At 39.7% G+C, this 17,387-nt stretch overlaps 1 protein-coding gene across 3 annotated transcripts in view; it reads left to right on the forward strand.

Annotated features, from left to right (window-relative positions):
- CRTC2 (CREB regulated transcription coactivator 2) overlaps positions 1–17,387 on the forward strand; it is a 215,045-nt gene that overhangs the window by 68,361 nt on the left and 129,297 nt on the right. For 2 of the 3 annotated variants that reach the window (XM_086947542.1, XM_086947544.1), the window contains exons 2-5: positions 6,298–6,399; positions 10,209–10,325; positions 11,386–11,447; positions 14,690–14,758. In XM_086947542.1, coding sequence (XP_086803668.1) covers positions 6,298–6,399; positions 10,209–10,325; positions 11,386–11,447; positions 14,690–14,758 — 350 coding nt within the window. The remainder of the gene's footprint in view (positions 1–6,297; positions 6,400–10,208; positions 10,326–11,385; positions 11,448–14,689; positions 14,759–17,387) is intronic. The other variant, XM_086947543.1, reaches the window with a different exon arrangement.

Raw genomic sequence — 17,387 nt, forward strand, 5'->3', positions numbered from 1 at the left:
GTATCTCAAAAGATACCAGGCTGTGAAAAATGAAGTAGAACTTCAGTTTTAGAACAAACAAGAAACAAATATTTGACATTATTTCAATATCCACATTTAATAATCATATGGGATGATAATTTTCACATTTGGTTTTATTTTTATACTATTTGAGGATAATTGTAAATAAAATAGGCAAATAAAATAGGCAATGAGTTAATATTAACTTCAAAATACAATAAAAAAGAATGCAGTGTTTTACCTTCTGAAATCTCAATACATAAAAAAAAACATGAACATGCAAAAAATACCTTAATGCAAATAGATGTAAACCACATACGAGGAATGGAACATGAACAGATAACCATTTTCCAAAACCGCATATCTAAAATGTCAAACCCACAATAGTAACGCTTTTATTTACAAATGAAAATGTAATGACTGTTGGGTTGAGCGGCATCTCATGTCTTATCCTTGAAGTGTAGACTAACTGCTCATTTGATTTGCATCTTTAAAGTGCCCGTTAGTCAGATTTCTGAGGGTGCGTGCTGCTGCAGCCTGCATCTCAGTTTGTTCTTCAGAGTGCAACAATGTTCTGATGTTACTCCTGAAACATATTGTATATCCAGGCGCACGGGCAAAAAAGCACTTGAAATATGCTCTTGTTTATAGGTGTACCAACAAAGTGGTGGTGGGAATATATGGAACCTTCCCAGTGTGCATTTTTGAAGGGGTCATGACAGGATCCAGTAACGCTCAGAGAAGCACCCTGCCTCCTTAAGTGGACTTCTAAATGCCCTTTTCTAATGATGGCTATGGTTGACCCCGCACAGACCCCTCTAGCGCAGCAGAGCCTACATTGCACAGAGGCAATTATCACCTTGGTCCCTCTTGGCTTTGTGAGATGGGATGGAGTCTGTGCCTCAAATTCTTGGGTGTGTTCTGGGTCTGCATTAAAGGTTGAAGAGGCACTGTTACAGGCGTAGGCTGTGAAAATAACTATTTTTAGTTCAAATGGTGTATCTGCTTGAGGTATTTTGTTCCCGTGTGTGGTGCTTAGAAGCGGTCCAATTTGTAATTTGGTCCCAAATTTGCACTTCTTTTGTGAATATTGGTTCGATGTAGCAGAGGAGTATTGCGATGTTGGGCCTATGATTGGATGCAAGATTTAACTTCCTTTGATTGTTGTAGAAGCACTATATATTGTTCTGCTGTCTTTTTGCCTGCTACCATTAAAGAAGAGTACAAGTCACTTTTAAAGGAAATCACAAACATGGAGAGTCAGTTTGAAATCGGTTTTCACAATGTGGTTTTGACTGTGCTGTTTAGTGCCATAACAGCACATTTTGAAACGCTCCATGCATTTTACATCTTATTAGGCCTCCTCTAGACCTAATGTATACATTCACCAAAGTTAATAAGGAAAACTCAATTGGACAACAAAAGGCCACTACTAAATGTACTGTGTTATTGGCACTCACTATGACGCAAAGTTGTGCTACAAAGTTCAATTTACACACGTGACAGAAGAGAATAGTGTTCAAGAAATGCTATATACACCAATTTATTTGCTAAATGTAATCATTACTTTTCAAATCCTTTCTTACAACTCAAGGCCAGTGGCGCACATTGAAGAGCCTACATGCATCAATTAATGTTATGTTATTGAGTAGCTCACAGTCTTCCGTTAGTGTATCTTTGGGCAAGGACTCCACTTTTAAAAAGTATTATGTGTGCGAACAAATTTTCTGTAGTTGATGACATTACATGAAGTGATGTCTCACAACCTTTGACATTAATAACGTGAAGTGACACCCGGGATTTTTAAAAAAAACCTAGTTGAACCAAATACAATAAAACTAAAACCTCATTAAATTGTTGGTGCACCACTCAAGGAGGCTAAAATGGCTCCTTTCTATCAACTTAATGGCACTTCTGGATGAACTGCCTATTGGTAGGAAGACATTTTGAAACCTGCTCATCACACAGCCGATTTCTGATCAGAGTTTTACTGATAGATCTAGATCTAGTGATATTTACGTTATTGAGTAAGAGCTCAATTTGACCTCTAAATGTTCAAGTCCCACTTGTTAGTGAGACTTGTGGTATCTGCTGACCTTTGTAGACTCTCTGGGTTGTGGTTCAGTATGCGATTCCACTGGCCCTGTAAGAATGTAATCTGGATATTGTGTTCTTGTCCATCTCTGCTTGGATGAAATGTCATGGTCAGTGAAAGGGGACGTGTATGTGTGTGTGTGTGTGTGTGTGTGTGTGTGTGTGTGTGTGTGGATTTTTGGCTTCTGAGGAGTCTGCCAGAGAAATTTGACCAATTGCTTCTGCATTTCATAGCACAACTTTTACCCAGTGGTTGGAGGGGGGTCTAGAACAGGTGTTTCTGGCTGAGTGTCATCTTTGAGCTGTGTGGTGTACTCTTGTTGAATATGAGTGTGTGGTGGGAAGTGCAGTTGGGACTCAGAGTGAAATGAAAGGCAATTATATAGCTTATTTGTCATGTGTTGATGTGGTATGTTATGTCTTACTGTGTGTGCACTGTTGGATGTGTGTATCGTACATTGTGGTGAGTGTTTTGGATTTCTCATATTGAATGTATGAGCTTAGAGAACATTATCTAGAAGGACAAGTATCTACACAGAAAAATAAGAACCAACAAATGCCTCAAGCAGTAATCGGGATGCAACCCATACAACATTTTAAAGGCTGGGATACTACCTACGCATGTACATGTATATAAAATAAGCGATATGATAATTTAATCAGCAACCATTAGTGCTGATATGAGCGGCAGCCCTGTTAAAGATTTTGCCCATTCCATCTTCACTGAGGGAGACCTATTTTGAGCATGATTCGATTACTTTAACCTCATAGATGCGGCGCAAATATCCCTCCCCAGTGCTGCGCTGTCCATTGGAACTAGTGCTGAATGGACGTCCAATGGTTGTGCGCAGCACTGGGGAGGTAGTGCTGCCGTCGGCCAATGCCCCGACGCAGCACTTAAGGGGTTAATCTTTAGCCGTGAAAGATAACACAATACGTTTAGTAAAGACCAAGCAGTAGTGTTATGAAGTAGGCTTATGATTTTACCAAGACCCCAGCATTGAGTTTGAAGGAGACACTTTTTTCTGTCTTAATACAGCTCTTCTGCTTACATTGGTTAACCCCCATTTCCTATTCCCTTGCTGAGTTTTGCCAAGAAAGGGTCTAGATTCTACAGTGAACTTAAGGTCCATGCCGTTGTAGTGTTTTTCCACCCTATCACCCATATATCCATACCTACAGCAGCAATCCTGCTATTTTAGTTGTGCAATCTAAAATTGATGCATAGTACTGATGCATTGCACTGCTCACTCACTACAACTCTTTCTTTACCATCTGCTGTTGCCATCTGAAGTTCATTCACACCTCTTTCAGTGCACCCTCATTGTGAAGTTCAGTATCTTGTACAGCTTCAGTATTGGAATTTTATTCTCTAGTACTGTCAGTTGAACCTTGATTCCGATTAACATCCTTCCATGGCATTGTAGAACTAGAATCTCACACTGGGCTATCAATCATACTTCAATCCTGATCGGTCTAACCCCTTTACAGTTGCAGTACTGGGAGGTAAGCATTTAAAAATATATTTCAATCCTGACCATCAGTGCGAGCTACTGTTGCAGTGTAAGAACTGTTACTGTACTGTCAATACATCTCACGTGTAACATGTAGCACACCCTTTCCTGTTGCAGTGCTAGGATGCATATGCTGCCTTGACAAAGGCACCTCACTCTTTACTCCATTGTTGTAGTACTGGAATTTTAGTCAATTATTTCAGTGCACCTCATCCTTGGCTTGCTGTACCCAATGTTCCTGGAGTTCTGGGACCTCATTATTCCTTTTAATGCATCCTATTCCTTCGCTTAAGTCTGTTTCCATTGCAATTGTGGAATGCATTCGAGCTTCAACTACACTTGATGATAAGCATGCATCAACCACTCCTTTTTCAGTAATAAACACTGTAGCTATGTTGTAATGCCCCTCTTCCCACTTGTAGCTTCCACTGATATTGCGTTTCTAAAATCTCATTGACCTCTTCTGTCACTTTTCATACCTGACTGGAAGCACCACTTGCTGTCAGTGGAAGACGGTGTCAAAGGCTCTGTCAATACATCTCAATTCTACCTTGCAAAGGAACGTTCCACAATCACAAGGAGGAAATACAAAGAAAAGGGTCACACTGGAAATTGCATTCAGAGACCTGTTCAAAAAACAAAAAGGACCCTCATAGACCCCATAACCTGAAAGTTGTCCGGGCAAAAATGACCTCCACACTGGCCTATGGGAGCAGGGCATTGCAGAGCCGGGACGGGGAGATGCTAGTCAAAACTACAGTGAGGATTTATGTACAGGCAAATTCTACAGCCACCAAGCCATACGTCTCCAGCACAGATAAGACCGGAACTTGGCTTAGTCAAACAGACGTTAGCCAGGAGAGCTGCTTTCACCATCTGCTGCTATAAATTCAAAACCTCTGACAAGTTCACTTTAAATGACAATATATGGCTGGAGATAAAAAAAAAAACCAGACTACACTCTCCTGCCAAAAAATACCTCAACTCGAAAATGTCCATGTTTGACCTAGAAGAAGCCTGGACTTCCTATGCTAGCTATGATTCTTTCAAAAAAGTGGCAAACAAAATAGCAAAAAACCTATCGCTTCTGGAGGACAAAGCTACTATAGCCAAAAGAACCAGCTTGGACGGTCCTGGCTAGATAAAAAACCCTGAAGTGGCAACAGTACCTGGGAGATGTCTTTAACAGTGTCCTTGAAGCAAAATATACAAAATATCAATTGGCCTCCTGCCATCAATTCTGCAATGTGCACGATTGATAAGAAGGGACTAGTCAGTCAGTCAGTCAAACCACTTTATTCGGTTAGTTAAAACCATATAAGTAAAATTCAGATAACCCAGGACACAATAAAAGCATTTACAATCCAAATTACAACATGTGAGCAATTCAAAAAGAATCAATATTACAAAGTTAATTTCAAAGGCACATTAAAACCCCGACAACCATTAGCACATATATAGACAAACGGAATACCACATTAGGGGTATTTTCAAGAAAAGGAAAACAATGGTCATATGAATACAATCAATGCTTATATAGCGTTATATCATAGGGTACCTTTTTTCCTGAGACGAACGGCTGCTACTAAAAAGCTTGCAATATTAAATATCTCCCGTGGATCATTCAGCATTTGGAGATTAATTGGACACTACATTGGCAGCTGCAGCTTGTGTGGCTATTCGAAGGAAGACATAATCCACGCCTCGTGCCTTTCCAAAGGGACGCTCAGCCTCTGCCGAGCCTTACCATATCCAGTCTGGAACCAAAAAGGTCTACTCTTCTGTAGACACGCTGTAATAATTGCCTGACTCTGTTCAGCAGACCCACAGTTGAAATGGTGGACCCCAAAATGCCTACAGGAGTTGGAAAGCATACTAAAGAAAGCGGCCTGGTACAATGACAAAAGACTTCCAACTTAGTCTACTTTCCTGAATAGCTGTAGGCAAGACTGCTGGCTTAATTGTCCAAGAACCCTGTTTAAAGACCTCTTCTCTAACCGGTTGGTATGAACTACACCATGCTCTTTAACTGACCATTTATCAACCATACAACAACCCTTGATCCCAGGCACAGGTCACTTTGCGGGCTCAGTTGTCTTTTGAAATTCGCCCAAAAATATATATTTAAAAAGCATGTTTCGAACTGTATTATGCACTTTAACTGCCTTATCTATTAAACTTTACCATGTAAATGCCCCCTGGTTTTAAGTCCTTTATATTTCTGATGCCCATGCCTCTGAGGTCTGTAAACAGCTTTGTTCCACATTTTAATTTTCTTATTTAACCTATTTTTATGGATGCGTACATTGCTATGAATATGCAAAGGTTTTTATTAATTATGTATAATAAACTGTACCTAACTTTACCAGTTATAACATGTACCACTATTAGATGATGTAGCACTGAGATCTCGGAAGCTCTGTCACTGCACCGTTATGTCCTTTGCTATTCACCTAAAGGGACCACCGACACCTTAATTTACTCCACCCTTTCTTGAATAACACCACACCCTTTTATTCCCTGTTCTGGGTGCTTGTGATCAATTCCGATGGCCACACCCAGTGTTCTGTGTTTTATTTTTATTTTTTCTTACACTTCATCTTTTTCCCTTAACAACTACGTTCAGCAGTATCTTCTTGGGAACTTTGTTTGTTTGTTATTTTAAGCAAGTCTCTGTTCTTCAATGCAGATGCAAGCACAGAAACTGAGATTGGCCCACACTCGAGGACCCTACTATGGAGGCTCGCTGCCGAATGTGAACCAGATTGGGAGCAGCTCATCAGAGTTCCAGGTGAAGGCATTGTGTGGCACGATGTATTAAAGTGCTGCTCACTGTACAAAGTTGGTTATGACTTTCTGTCAATCATATCTTCCTAAGCTGATAAAACATGCAGTATGTTATAGTTGTCCCTGGGGCTACTGTGTGAAAAATACTCCCTAATGAATGATTTTATTTTAAGAGGTAGCTTTTATAGGATTTTTGTTTTTAGTAGTAGGTGCTATTTTTCACTTTTCTTTCATCGAGAGGCAGTATTTGTTTGGATTTTCTTTTGGGTAGCTATCAGTTTGTCAATTGTAGGTAGTTTTTTTCTTTTGTGTGGGTTTTTGTGGGAGGCTGGTGTGTTTCACTACTCTGAAAGTTTTTTTTCTGTTGAGTACCCTTCTGTGATGTATGACATTCGTTGAATATTTTGTGGCGGGATGTATTTGATAGTTATTACTTTGTAGTACTGTGCTTTTGTGGATGCGGATCTGAAAACTGGTGTTTATTGCAAGTTACCCAGAGGGAAGCAGTACTTGTTTACTGCTCTGTGATAGGTGGTCTTTGCTTTCTTTTACTATGGAGTCAGTGGTATTTTGTGTTTGGCCCTCTTTGGTCAAAAGCTTTTGCCATGTTCTGGTCCGCTGTAGGAGTTTCTTGCTGCCCTGTGGTAAATGGTGTTCATCAGGTATCACTTTGTTGGAGGTGTTGTTGATGGATGCAACTTTGTGGGATGTGTTTTGATTATAATTGTTCTTTAAGCAAACACTTGTGTTACACTACTTTGTGGTGGGTGGTGCTTGATATTTACTGCTGCTTTAGGTAGTGTTTGATGGACACAATTCTGGGACAGGGTGGTGCAAAGATATGTTAATGATAACTCCTGCTCCATGAAAGAGGACAACTTTTCTACCTTTCTGCTTTTAGGGACAATCTACATGTGAAGCCCTCTCCAGCGAAATAGAATTGCAGTGCCTTCGAATTTTATCTGATGTGGGATGTGGTGTTTGTTTAAGTGCAACTCTTTGAGAGAGAGTTTTTTAAGTTGTGCCCTTTGTGGGTAAGGCGTTTTGTTAGTGCCACTTTGTGGGGCAAATAATTTTAGTCTAGGACAGATTTTATTGTTTGGACGATGCTCTGTGGTAATTGATGTTTGTTCAGTGGGGCTCTTTATGATGAGGCATTTGGTACTTGCTACATTTTTGGAAGGTTGTGTGTATTGATTACTGATCTCTGCATGTAATATATTTTTCTGTGCCACTCTTGGAGCAAGCATCTATGTTCTATGTGGTAACCCTTTTTTTGGTTGCCTGATTGCGGAAAATACGTTTTGGTGGTGGGAATGGTATTTGATGTATACAACGTTGTGAGACCAGGAGGCGCAATGATTTTTTGCCTCACTAAATTGACATTTTATCATTATTACCCATGAAGCAAAAACAAAATCTGCTACTGATAAACACAGTTTGTCTCTAGTATCCTGGTGGTTTCATAGGTAGCAGCCTAGAAAAGACACTGAGGGAAAAAAATTATTGTTGCTTCTATTCTGTATGATATTTGTTGACCGCTTCCCTGTTGCATTTGGTATTTGTTGGGCCCTGGTCTTTTGAATCAGCTGCTTGATAGATGAAACTCTTTGAAAATTTATATTTATTGGGTGCTGCTCTTGTTAAGGCTGCTTCGTTTTGGTCTGTACATTAGCCTTTTTTCAATGATAGTTTATTTTCAATACATGACATTCTTTGGGGGAAAGACGATTATGAGATGTAGGCCTGGGGCATGTTGTGTGTGATGGTTATCACCATTTGGCATGTGATATTTGTTGACTCCAGTATTGAAGATGCTGGTTAATGGCAATAGCTCTAGGAAGAGTTCAATTTCTAGAATTAGGACCCGGATAAATAAGATACAGGTCAATTATTATCATCTGATGTTACTATTCATCACACTACACATTTTCGTCTCACAGTGCAAAGATAAACTTAGGAGCATGTGTGCAGGGTTTTCACACAAGTGTAGTATATTCACCTTCAGTTTGGCACCTTAAATAATAATAGTCACTCAGTCAGAAGTAACGTTTATTGAGACCGTAGGTCTTTAAACGCATACAAACATGTCAACATAATAATAATATTCACAGTATTCAAAAGATTGGAAAAAAATTTTTTATTGATTTTTCCTCATTACAGCCTTGAGAAAGTCCCAGGCTTGCTTGCCATTGAGAGGGGCGAAACATTTGTTGGCTGCATCTTTATCAGATGTGTAATATATCTCGAAAATTTGTGGCAAGATGTGTCACAGTGATAAAAACATAACATGTGTATTTGTAATGCGCACTTTCACCCGTAGGTATCTTGGGGCTGAAAAACAGATTTTTCTCGTTACCCAACTCAGTGGTACTCATTTTATCGACCTCAGATGGATGAAAGGCTGAGTGGACCCACCGGGATTTGAACCTGTGACCATCAGGTTGAACACAGGTCCCTGCAGTGGACTCATTAGTTCACTGAGCCACTAGACAGGAATCTAAATAATCATACTTGTGAATAGTTCATATGTGATACCCTGGACAACTAACTATATAAGGCATCACCAAGTCACCACAGTAGTAAATATCGGAAATAAATGTTTTTTTCTCTTTTAAATAATACTCAAAAGATTCTTTTTGTGCAAAATTCAGTCTTAGTGCCCTTAGTTAATCTTTTTCTTGTCCTAAAATTGTGTTGTTATTTACGTATCCAATAGGATAATACATGTTTTAGGAAACACACTCAATTATGCAAAGACAAAACTCTAGGCAATACTGTTTGATGGATCTCTTTATGTAACAGTTGAAAGAATCGAGTGCCATGCAGGGTGAAGTGACGTATTGCTGTTCCGTCTTCCCTGAGATTGTGGCCAACATTTACTGCTTTTTGACACAGTCTGTCAGTAGCACGCTAGGCCATAGCATAAAATATATTTGCCAATATGGCCCTGCTGAGGAGTGTGGTACTTACTGTTTACTTCTCACAGGACGTCATCTTTGTTTGCTGCTGCTTTGTGGGAGAATGGTGGGGGGATTGTATGCATGGCAGTGTTTATTGGGTGCTACTTTGTGACAATTTGTACTTGCTGGTTACCACTCTGATGAATGTAGTGATGTTGCAAATATGTGGGAGATTTCACTTGTTGGCTGTGACCCTGTAGGATACGCCATTTATATGCGGTTGGCCCATTGGCAAAATGTGTTTATTAGGTGCTGATGTGTGAAAGTTTTTTGGGTAGTTTTCTGTGAAAGTTGATATTTTTGGGGCACTTCTACACTGGTGACCAATGGCAGTTGTTCTCTGATGCGCATGGGTGTCAGCAGCACTCTGATGTGGCATTTATGTGGCCAGTTGATGTTGGTGTTTTGATGTTCCTCTGGGCATTGTTTTGATTCTTCCATCTGGTTGGTAGTCCTTGGCCGTTAAGGGTCAGTGGGTCATGTTTTGATATGGGCAAGAGTTTCTTTGAGTTTTGATGTCTTTGCAGTGGCTACATGTGTGTGTGTGTTTCGAAGAGACATCAGGTGCCGGTTGCTTCACAATTATGTCTGGGCAAGTTGGAATGACATTGTGGATGGGGTGGTGATTTAGTTAGATTTCACTCATTTACCAGCTTGGAAGAAAGTAGTTGAGAACCATAATGTGTGAGTTACACGTCTGCTCATTTCTCTGTTGGTGATGGCTAGATGTTGGTGCAGAGCCTGAATAAGGGTATTATTTTCTACCTTTCTGTAGCTTTGATGATGCTGTCTGTTTAATTGTTTGCTACTGCTAGTATTTACTAAATCTTAATGTTTAATTTTTTTTTAGGGCCCTCTGCACTCACCTCTGGATTCGACACGCAGCACGCGACACCATGGTCTTGTGGAGAGAGTACATAGAGATCCTCGGCGGATGATGTCTCCTCTCCGGAGATATATGCGTCAGATATCCTTTGCTTATACTAACGTTTTCGGTTTAGTCTTGACTCGCAGAGTTATGTTTCAGTAGCATATTACATCTGTCTGAGGCAGTGACCTTTGGCAGTTGGGGGCTGGACTCTTTCTGCTCCTCTCTGGGTTACCCCTTTTGTAAATCCTCTCTGGGTTACGGCCCTTACCCTTCTGGCTTACAGCTTAGTTTATTATTCTTTCTGTGTTAGCATTTTGTTTTTTAGCCCTAAATGTTCAGAGCCATTTATTTAAAAATAGTTGTTTGACGCCCTCCTTCAATGGCTCTTAGTTGATCAGAGCTGATGCTGTGTGACCTTTCCTTTGTCAGAGTAATACTTTTATGATTCTCCCAAGGCTAGAGTCTGGCCATTCAAGGATGAGGGAATAACTTGATGTTCCAGGATTAACACCTGGTCTTGATGCCACTTCCTGGACCACTCCCTTTGCTAGAGTCTCCCCTTTGTAACTCTTTCACGGTTAAACTCCTAGTCTTTGTGATAATTTCTGAGTCGCAGTCTGGCCATGCTAACTAACCATCCCTGTGTTACAGTCTGGCCTGTGTGACATGGTGTCTGTTGAACTTAGCACACGTGGCCCTATTTTGGTTACAGCATGCCCTGTGATCCTTCATGTTCTTGAATCCTGGATCCAAACTAAAATCTCCTTGACGTTTGTGCTTCCACTTTATGCCCAGAGATTCCCTTGTTAGCCCATTCCCTCTCCGGGCACACCTTAACCATTCACCTTTATCTCCCTTGAATGGAAATGAACTCCTTTTATGAAAGAGGCTTACCTCCCAGGAGCCATTTCAGCCTGCCTGCTCGAATAATTCTCTTCTGGTGCTCCATGTTCAGCTTCTGAAAAGTTTGTTGATACTTGGACAAATGATTATTGAAAAGAGCAGTTTTGAGACTTTGACAAAATCCTCGTGATACTGTTCCATTGGTAAACCAGTCAACACCTCACACCTGTACACACAAATACTTGAGCTGCTCTGTACTCTTTGCATGCAAATTAATTTTTCTCCAAATCACTCCTTAACCTTTTTTGCTCACATCGACAGTTCTCCATACAGCTCGGCCTACCTTTCACCGCCTCCAGAGCCAAGCTGGAGGAGGTAAAAACCCACCACCTCTGGAAGAGCCTCATTTACCTGCCCTTGGCTTCCTTCTCATGTGAAACTGTCTTTCATGCAAATTTTGCTCCTCTTCTGACCTTGAATCAGATTGAAGTGCAATATCTGAGAAGTGTCTATAGTGCCTCCTGCTGCTGGCCAATAGCATCTTTATTTCACTTTCTCATCTATGGTTCTGTTCATATTGTTTTGGCTGGTCCGATATTTGTGTCTCATTTTCAGTATCTCTGTGTTTCTGCTTTTCTCTAATCTCTGCAGCGCTTTGGGGGAGAGGAGGCCGGGCCTTAGATTGTTTAGTGATGATTAGCTCATAACATTCGGTTGGCAGATGAGATTATCTCAGGGATATTTAAATGATCTAGTCTTTGTAGGAAGTGACACCCGAAGCGCCTTAGAGTAACAAGTGGTAGTCATTGGAAGGATTCACAAGCCCATTTATTAGTGAAATCCTAAAAAACAGTGGCACTCTCGTTCTCAGACAGTCTGGTCCCAAAGCACCTCTTCCCAGTTATTGCTCTTTTTCCTTAAAGAATCTGCACCTGCTTAAAATATGCACAGATTACTTATTTGGATATTCTGACCCTGCCAAGGACACCGAGCTTCGGTTGAGCCTGAAATCCTTTGCACCCACATCAAAACTTAGGGATTAAAACATGCTAGTTCTACAGTCCTCGCCCAGTAAGTCTCACAAACGTGAACTCCCTTTGTAATGTATAGCACGCCTCAGAGCTTCTTTTAGAATAGCAAAAAGGACTGAACATAGAACTTGTTGGACTAAAATCTACTGGAGGAAAATGGCTAAAATAAATACATTTAGATGACCCAAGTGCATGAAAGTGGGAGAAATTCCAAAACAACGGTGTACTATTAAAGCACATTAAGGTTAAATAGTTGTGGATCTGTAGCTCTCAAAATTTTCACAGTTACATGGCTATTTAAAAAAATAACTATTTTAAGCATCCATGACGTGAGGCTACGACAGCTTTTCACACCTTCAGACTATTTCCCCCACCTGTTATTAGGAATACGAGTGCTGTCTCCTTTGCTTTTGTTAAAACAGGAGTTAAGCAGCGTGTGTTTGCCTTAAGATTTGTAGAAAATAAGATGTGTATCCTCTCAATATGTTGATGAGGTAAACAAGCTTAAAGTTCAAATCTATTTCCCAGATAAGGTGTCTGAACTGATGCTAATGACTTGCATTTGGAATAAGCAATAAACCCTAATAAAACTGAGATCCGTTATTGTACATAAACTGCATTTTCAACGTTGTGCAACTTCTGTGTTATTTAAATCCAACGAATATTAAGCTGTTCTCATATTGGAAAATAAAGACCGAGCATAGGCAGATGAATGGATTTTATCAACTTTAAGAAAAGAAGAGTTTGGATTTAAAAGTAAGCAAAAAAAGTATTTAAGAGCTGCAAATGTATGTCGCTAGCACCACAATTAAAGCCTGAAATTAAAGAAGTATACCTGGCGAAGACAGATAAGTAATCACTTTATATAGTACATTGGGAAGGCCCCGGTTGGCAAGTGCGTTCCACATAAATCCTTGGAAAGTGGATCAAGCCCATTTTTTGTTAGCTGTCCATGTAAATAATGTACATACAGTCATTCTGGCATGAAGTCCAAGTTGCACACCCCTGGTTTTCAATGTACAGGTTTTGTCACCATAATTCTACGAAAGTAATATTACTCTGAGGTGGTTTATAACATGCATGAAGCTTTTCATTCTTTGTATATCTCAGAAAATGGCAGGTGAGATCAGGGCTTATATATGCTCACAAGGTAAAAGTTTAGAAAGTTTTAGTGTGAAAATAAAAAAGAGCTCAGTGTAGTTAGGATCTAAATCAACTTTGTTAGGCAGAGTAAGATTTGAATGTAACACAAGGTAATACGAATACATCCAATAAAGCATTCAAAAGGAACTACGTTTTGTGGGAAGTAATTTACATATCAGAATTTGAGCATTCTTCCACAAAAAATGATAATCTAATCTCATTACAAAATCAGGATATAAAAACACTTTTATAATCAAGTGACATAATTAGGCAAAAATGATGGCCCATTTTCACAGTAGTGTGAGAATACTGTACCTAATATTGTTTAGAAACAAAAATGATTTCATTATTAGTGAATGCGTTTATTTCCCCATGAAATAGCCAAAGAGCCTGCACCTATTATTCTAGTATAAAAAAACGTGCGGCCCTGCTAACAAGAGTTAATTATTTAAAAAACGAGAAATTATATGTAGTTTGGATACTAGGAGTAGTTTTTCGATCATGATAGAGGTTTGCTGCTAAAATAACTACTCATGAGAAGTTGGCTCGACCCCCAAATATTACAAAATGAGCATTTGTGATCATTTTTCAAGAACTGTCTTGGCTCCACATGCTACAGAACACTTTAGCCTTCCTACAGGCTTTTCTGAATACGCTTAGGCTCTCTTTCTGATGTTGGCTAACCCAATCTGAGGTTGAAAACAATTGGAAGCAGTTATTGTTTGAGCAGGCAAATTGTAGAAGTGCAGTAAACCAACCACTTCGTAGTCCTTTTTTTAAATGTGTTTGCTGAGGTTTCTCCCACCATCAGGAGAATATTCAACTGTTGAAGTCCAGCATAGGCCACAGATTAAAGGGTTGCATCCTTAGTGGTAAGTATTTACTTCCTCAGAGCTGTCCTTTACACACTGCGGATTTAGAAATTGTATCTCAGTAGTCATGCCAATATCTTGTTTAGATGTTCCTTTAGAGCACTGGTGAGCTGGCCTATTAAAACACCCTTCTATATCCCAATGTGTTGTGTCTGGTGAGCATAAACTTTGTTTGCCATTAATGCTGGCAGATCATTTAGTGTCTTCAGAAAAGATGATGCTGAACAATTTGGGATGTCCTTAATTTGGAGACCCTACCTTTTTGTTTCTTACCTGTTTGAGGGTACCTGCCTTGTCTTGAGGGAAGGGAATTATCTTCCTTAGGTTAAGCTCTGTGAGGTTAAGGGAGTGGACGCAGTGGCAGAATAAGCAGAATAAGCAGAGAAGGAAGTGTGGATTACCTTCGAGCCAGCCTCCTCCTACTCCACGCTTTTCCTCTCCATCTTGGTCTTTATCTGTCTCTGCTCTGACATCTTTAAAGTTACTGATGCACTTTCGGCTACCCTTTTGGGGTCCTTCACCCCTCCACAGTCAGGCCCCTAAAGTAATGATGCTGTTTTTTATTATGAAGGAATATGCCCTGGGGTAACTTTTCGATGGAGAAAGGACAGTTGTTTAGGCTGCCGTCTGCACTCAACAGGTGAACCCATATTTATTTGCTTTCTTTTCTCTTTTGCACTTTTTGGGGATGCATATCTCATGAGTGGTCTCTCTGTTGTTGCTTACCAATCCTCCTATACGAGCTTTACATGGAGCATGCTCTAAATGTATTGAGACAGCTCCTTAATGACATAATCTTTAGTAAGTCCTTGCTTTACAGAAACAGGCCGTATTCATTTAACCTCCAAGTTAGTTTAATTTTTAAAGTGATTAGTGAAACTGTTTTGTTCTAGTTTGTAACTTGAAATACACATGGAAGCTACAAATCTTCATTACAGCATTAAACCCTGAAAAAAACAGTGTTTATAGGGCACACATTCTCCTAGCAGATGTGGTAGAATACCCCAAAAACCTATGTTCTCTCTTGAATATGTATTTAGGCACACCTAAAACTTTACCTATGGTGGTTGAGCTCACCATACACCTAATGGTCAGATGTAATACCTTTTGCTCAGTGTACATTTGATAATTGCAGCAAACACCTGATATTCACCATAAATGTAATAAGGTACATTAATGTATTACCCATATTTGTGATGATAGGGCACAACACCTCACAAAAATCCTTTATGTAGAGATCTGACAGTACACTCCAAGACAGTAATAACATGTATCTCTTCAAATCACAACATCTGTGACCCTGATTAACATATATTTGGCGAAGGAGGTAATGAAGGAACTTTCTGATAAAACATAATGGCCCTTACATACATTGTTGGCTCCAGGAACTGTGTTGTACTGGTCACTGAAATCAAGATCGACTCTAGAACCATCAAATATCATAAAGCACTTGATTTGTGGTATGTTCGGATTGCCCGGTGCAGTTCTTTGACCAAGAAGTGTCCGCTCTGCCTTCTGCCAGAGGATAGGACTTGTCTCCACTCTTGGAGCAGAGACTCTATTACAGTTGCATTTTTTGTTGTCTGATAACCAGTGTCGCAGCTCTAAAGAGAAGATGTGACAGGAATATGTGGAAAAATTAATTGTCTAGTTGAATTACTCACTGAAGAGTGAAACTACATCTAGACATATCGGATGGCATTGAACTAGCAGAAAATTAGTTCACTGTTACAATGTTTTCCTTACAGTAGGGCCCAGTCACTCTCATGGTTGGTATTCCCACTGTGTAAGCTCTGACAGTTTCGATTCAAAGAACAAGTACCAAAGTCCTAAGCAAACATTAAAGGCTACAATGTCAAAACTGTGTTGTAAGTTAGCTCAAGCAAATAACTTTTCCCTGTACTTGAGAGATAAGCCCAATATGTTACTTAGCTCACTCCATTTAATTAATGACTTTCATATCCATCAGAAATAGTCCACTTACCTATCCTAATGTCCAGTACACGTGGCACATCCGCTTGATTCAGGTTTCCACCAACCATCTCGTCCCTGAAAGACTAGAAAAGATATTCCTTGTGTTAGGCATGCTGCTTCTTTGGTGCTCACATTTTTTTTTTTTAGTACTACTTACAAGTCTACATTTGCAACCCGTCAGCAGTGTGACTGTTAGATTACTTCGGGGAAATACATTTAAATTGTGACAAATACCACTGCTTTTTAGTTAGCCTTTTGCTACTTAAAGGCACACATCAACCTTTCAGTATCCCACAGATTATATGCTTCTTTTATGTCTAAAGATGATCTATTTGTTTTGTTCTTTAAATTGATAGTTCTGTTTCACTGCACATGTTCTATGTTTTTCATAAGACTGAACCTAGTACTAAACACTTGCGCACACATGCATGCAATCAGTTCAGAAAAATGCATGACCTATTATGAAGTTTGACGTGGGCACGTTAATTTAAAAATAGTCTTCTACATCAAAGCCCCCTCCTTGCGGGGGAAGACAACCGCACTCCTCTTGTAAGACATTTTGGTAGCTGTCATCTTCAAGGTTACATACAGCGGTTTGTACACATCTTAATTAGGCAGTACTAGTTCAATTCACTTGCTTCACAGAAGGTTAAATTAAAGAAAACGAAAAATCTATTCTGATGGAAATTTCATCTCTTAGCCAACTTCTGCCTAAATATGTAACTGCTTAATAATGAGTGCAACAAATGCCACCCTATAGAAGATCTAAGTTGTGAAAGGTTTCTTTCCAGTAATACTCCTTTGACAACTTGTTGCCTGATATGCTCTAACGTGCATCCTATCCTTACTTCCCATAAAGAGAAGAACCACTCCATTCCTTAGGATTGACCTCTTGACAAAATATTGTTAACATGGTGTTAAATAGAAGAAGATTCGATGCTTCTGGTCATGTTATATGAGTCTAGTGGCAAACTGTTACAACAGTCCACAGTTCAAGTTCGCAGTTTGTTATTCAGAGATGTTTACAACCTCTTGACCAAAGAAGCAAAAGATAGAAAAAAGTTCAACATGATGCTAAAACAAAAACCAAACTGCAGGACCAGTGCTTTTAAGAAAGTTTCCCACCTTCCATACCCTCCTTGTGCTAAAACAAATTCATACATCACACACACTTTGGATTTGGTAGTACTCTCAGAATACTCACACAATGAGGTATTAGGCCTACCCCAAGTTCTCACCCTAATTATTGTAGTGATCGTACCCAAATTCTATTAATTTGGCACCTTTCCTGTCTA

This window comes from Lissotriton vulgaris, chromosome 12, assembly GCF_964263255.1.
Source record: "Lissotriton vulgaris chromosome 12, aLisVul1.2, whole genome shotgun sequence".
Lineage (NCBI taxonomy): Eukaryota > Metazoa > Chordata > Amphibia > Caudata > Salamandridae > Lissotriton > Lissotriton vulgaris.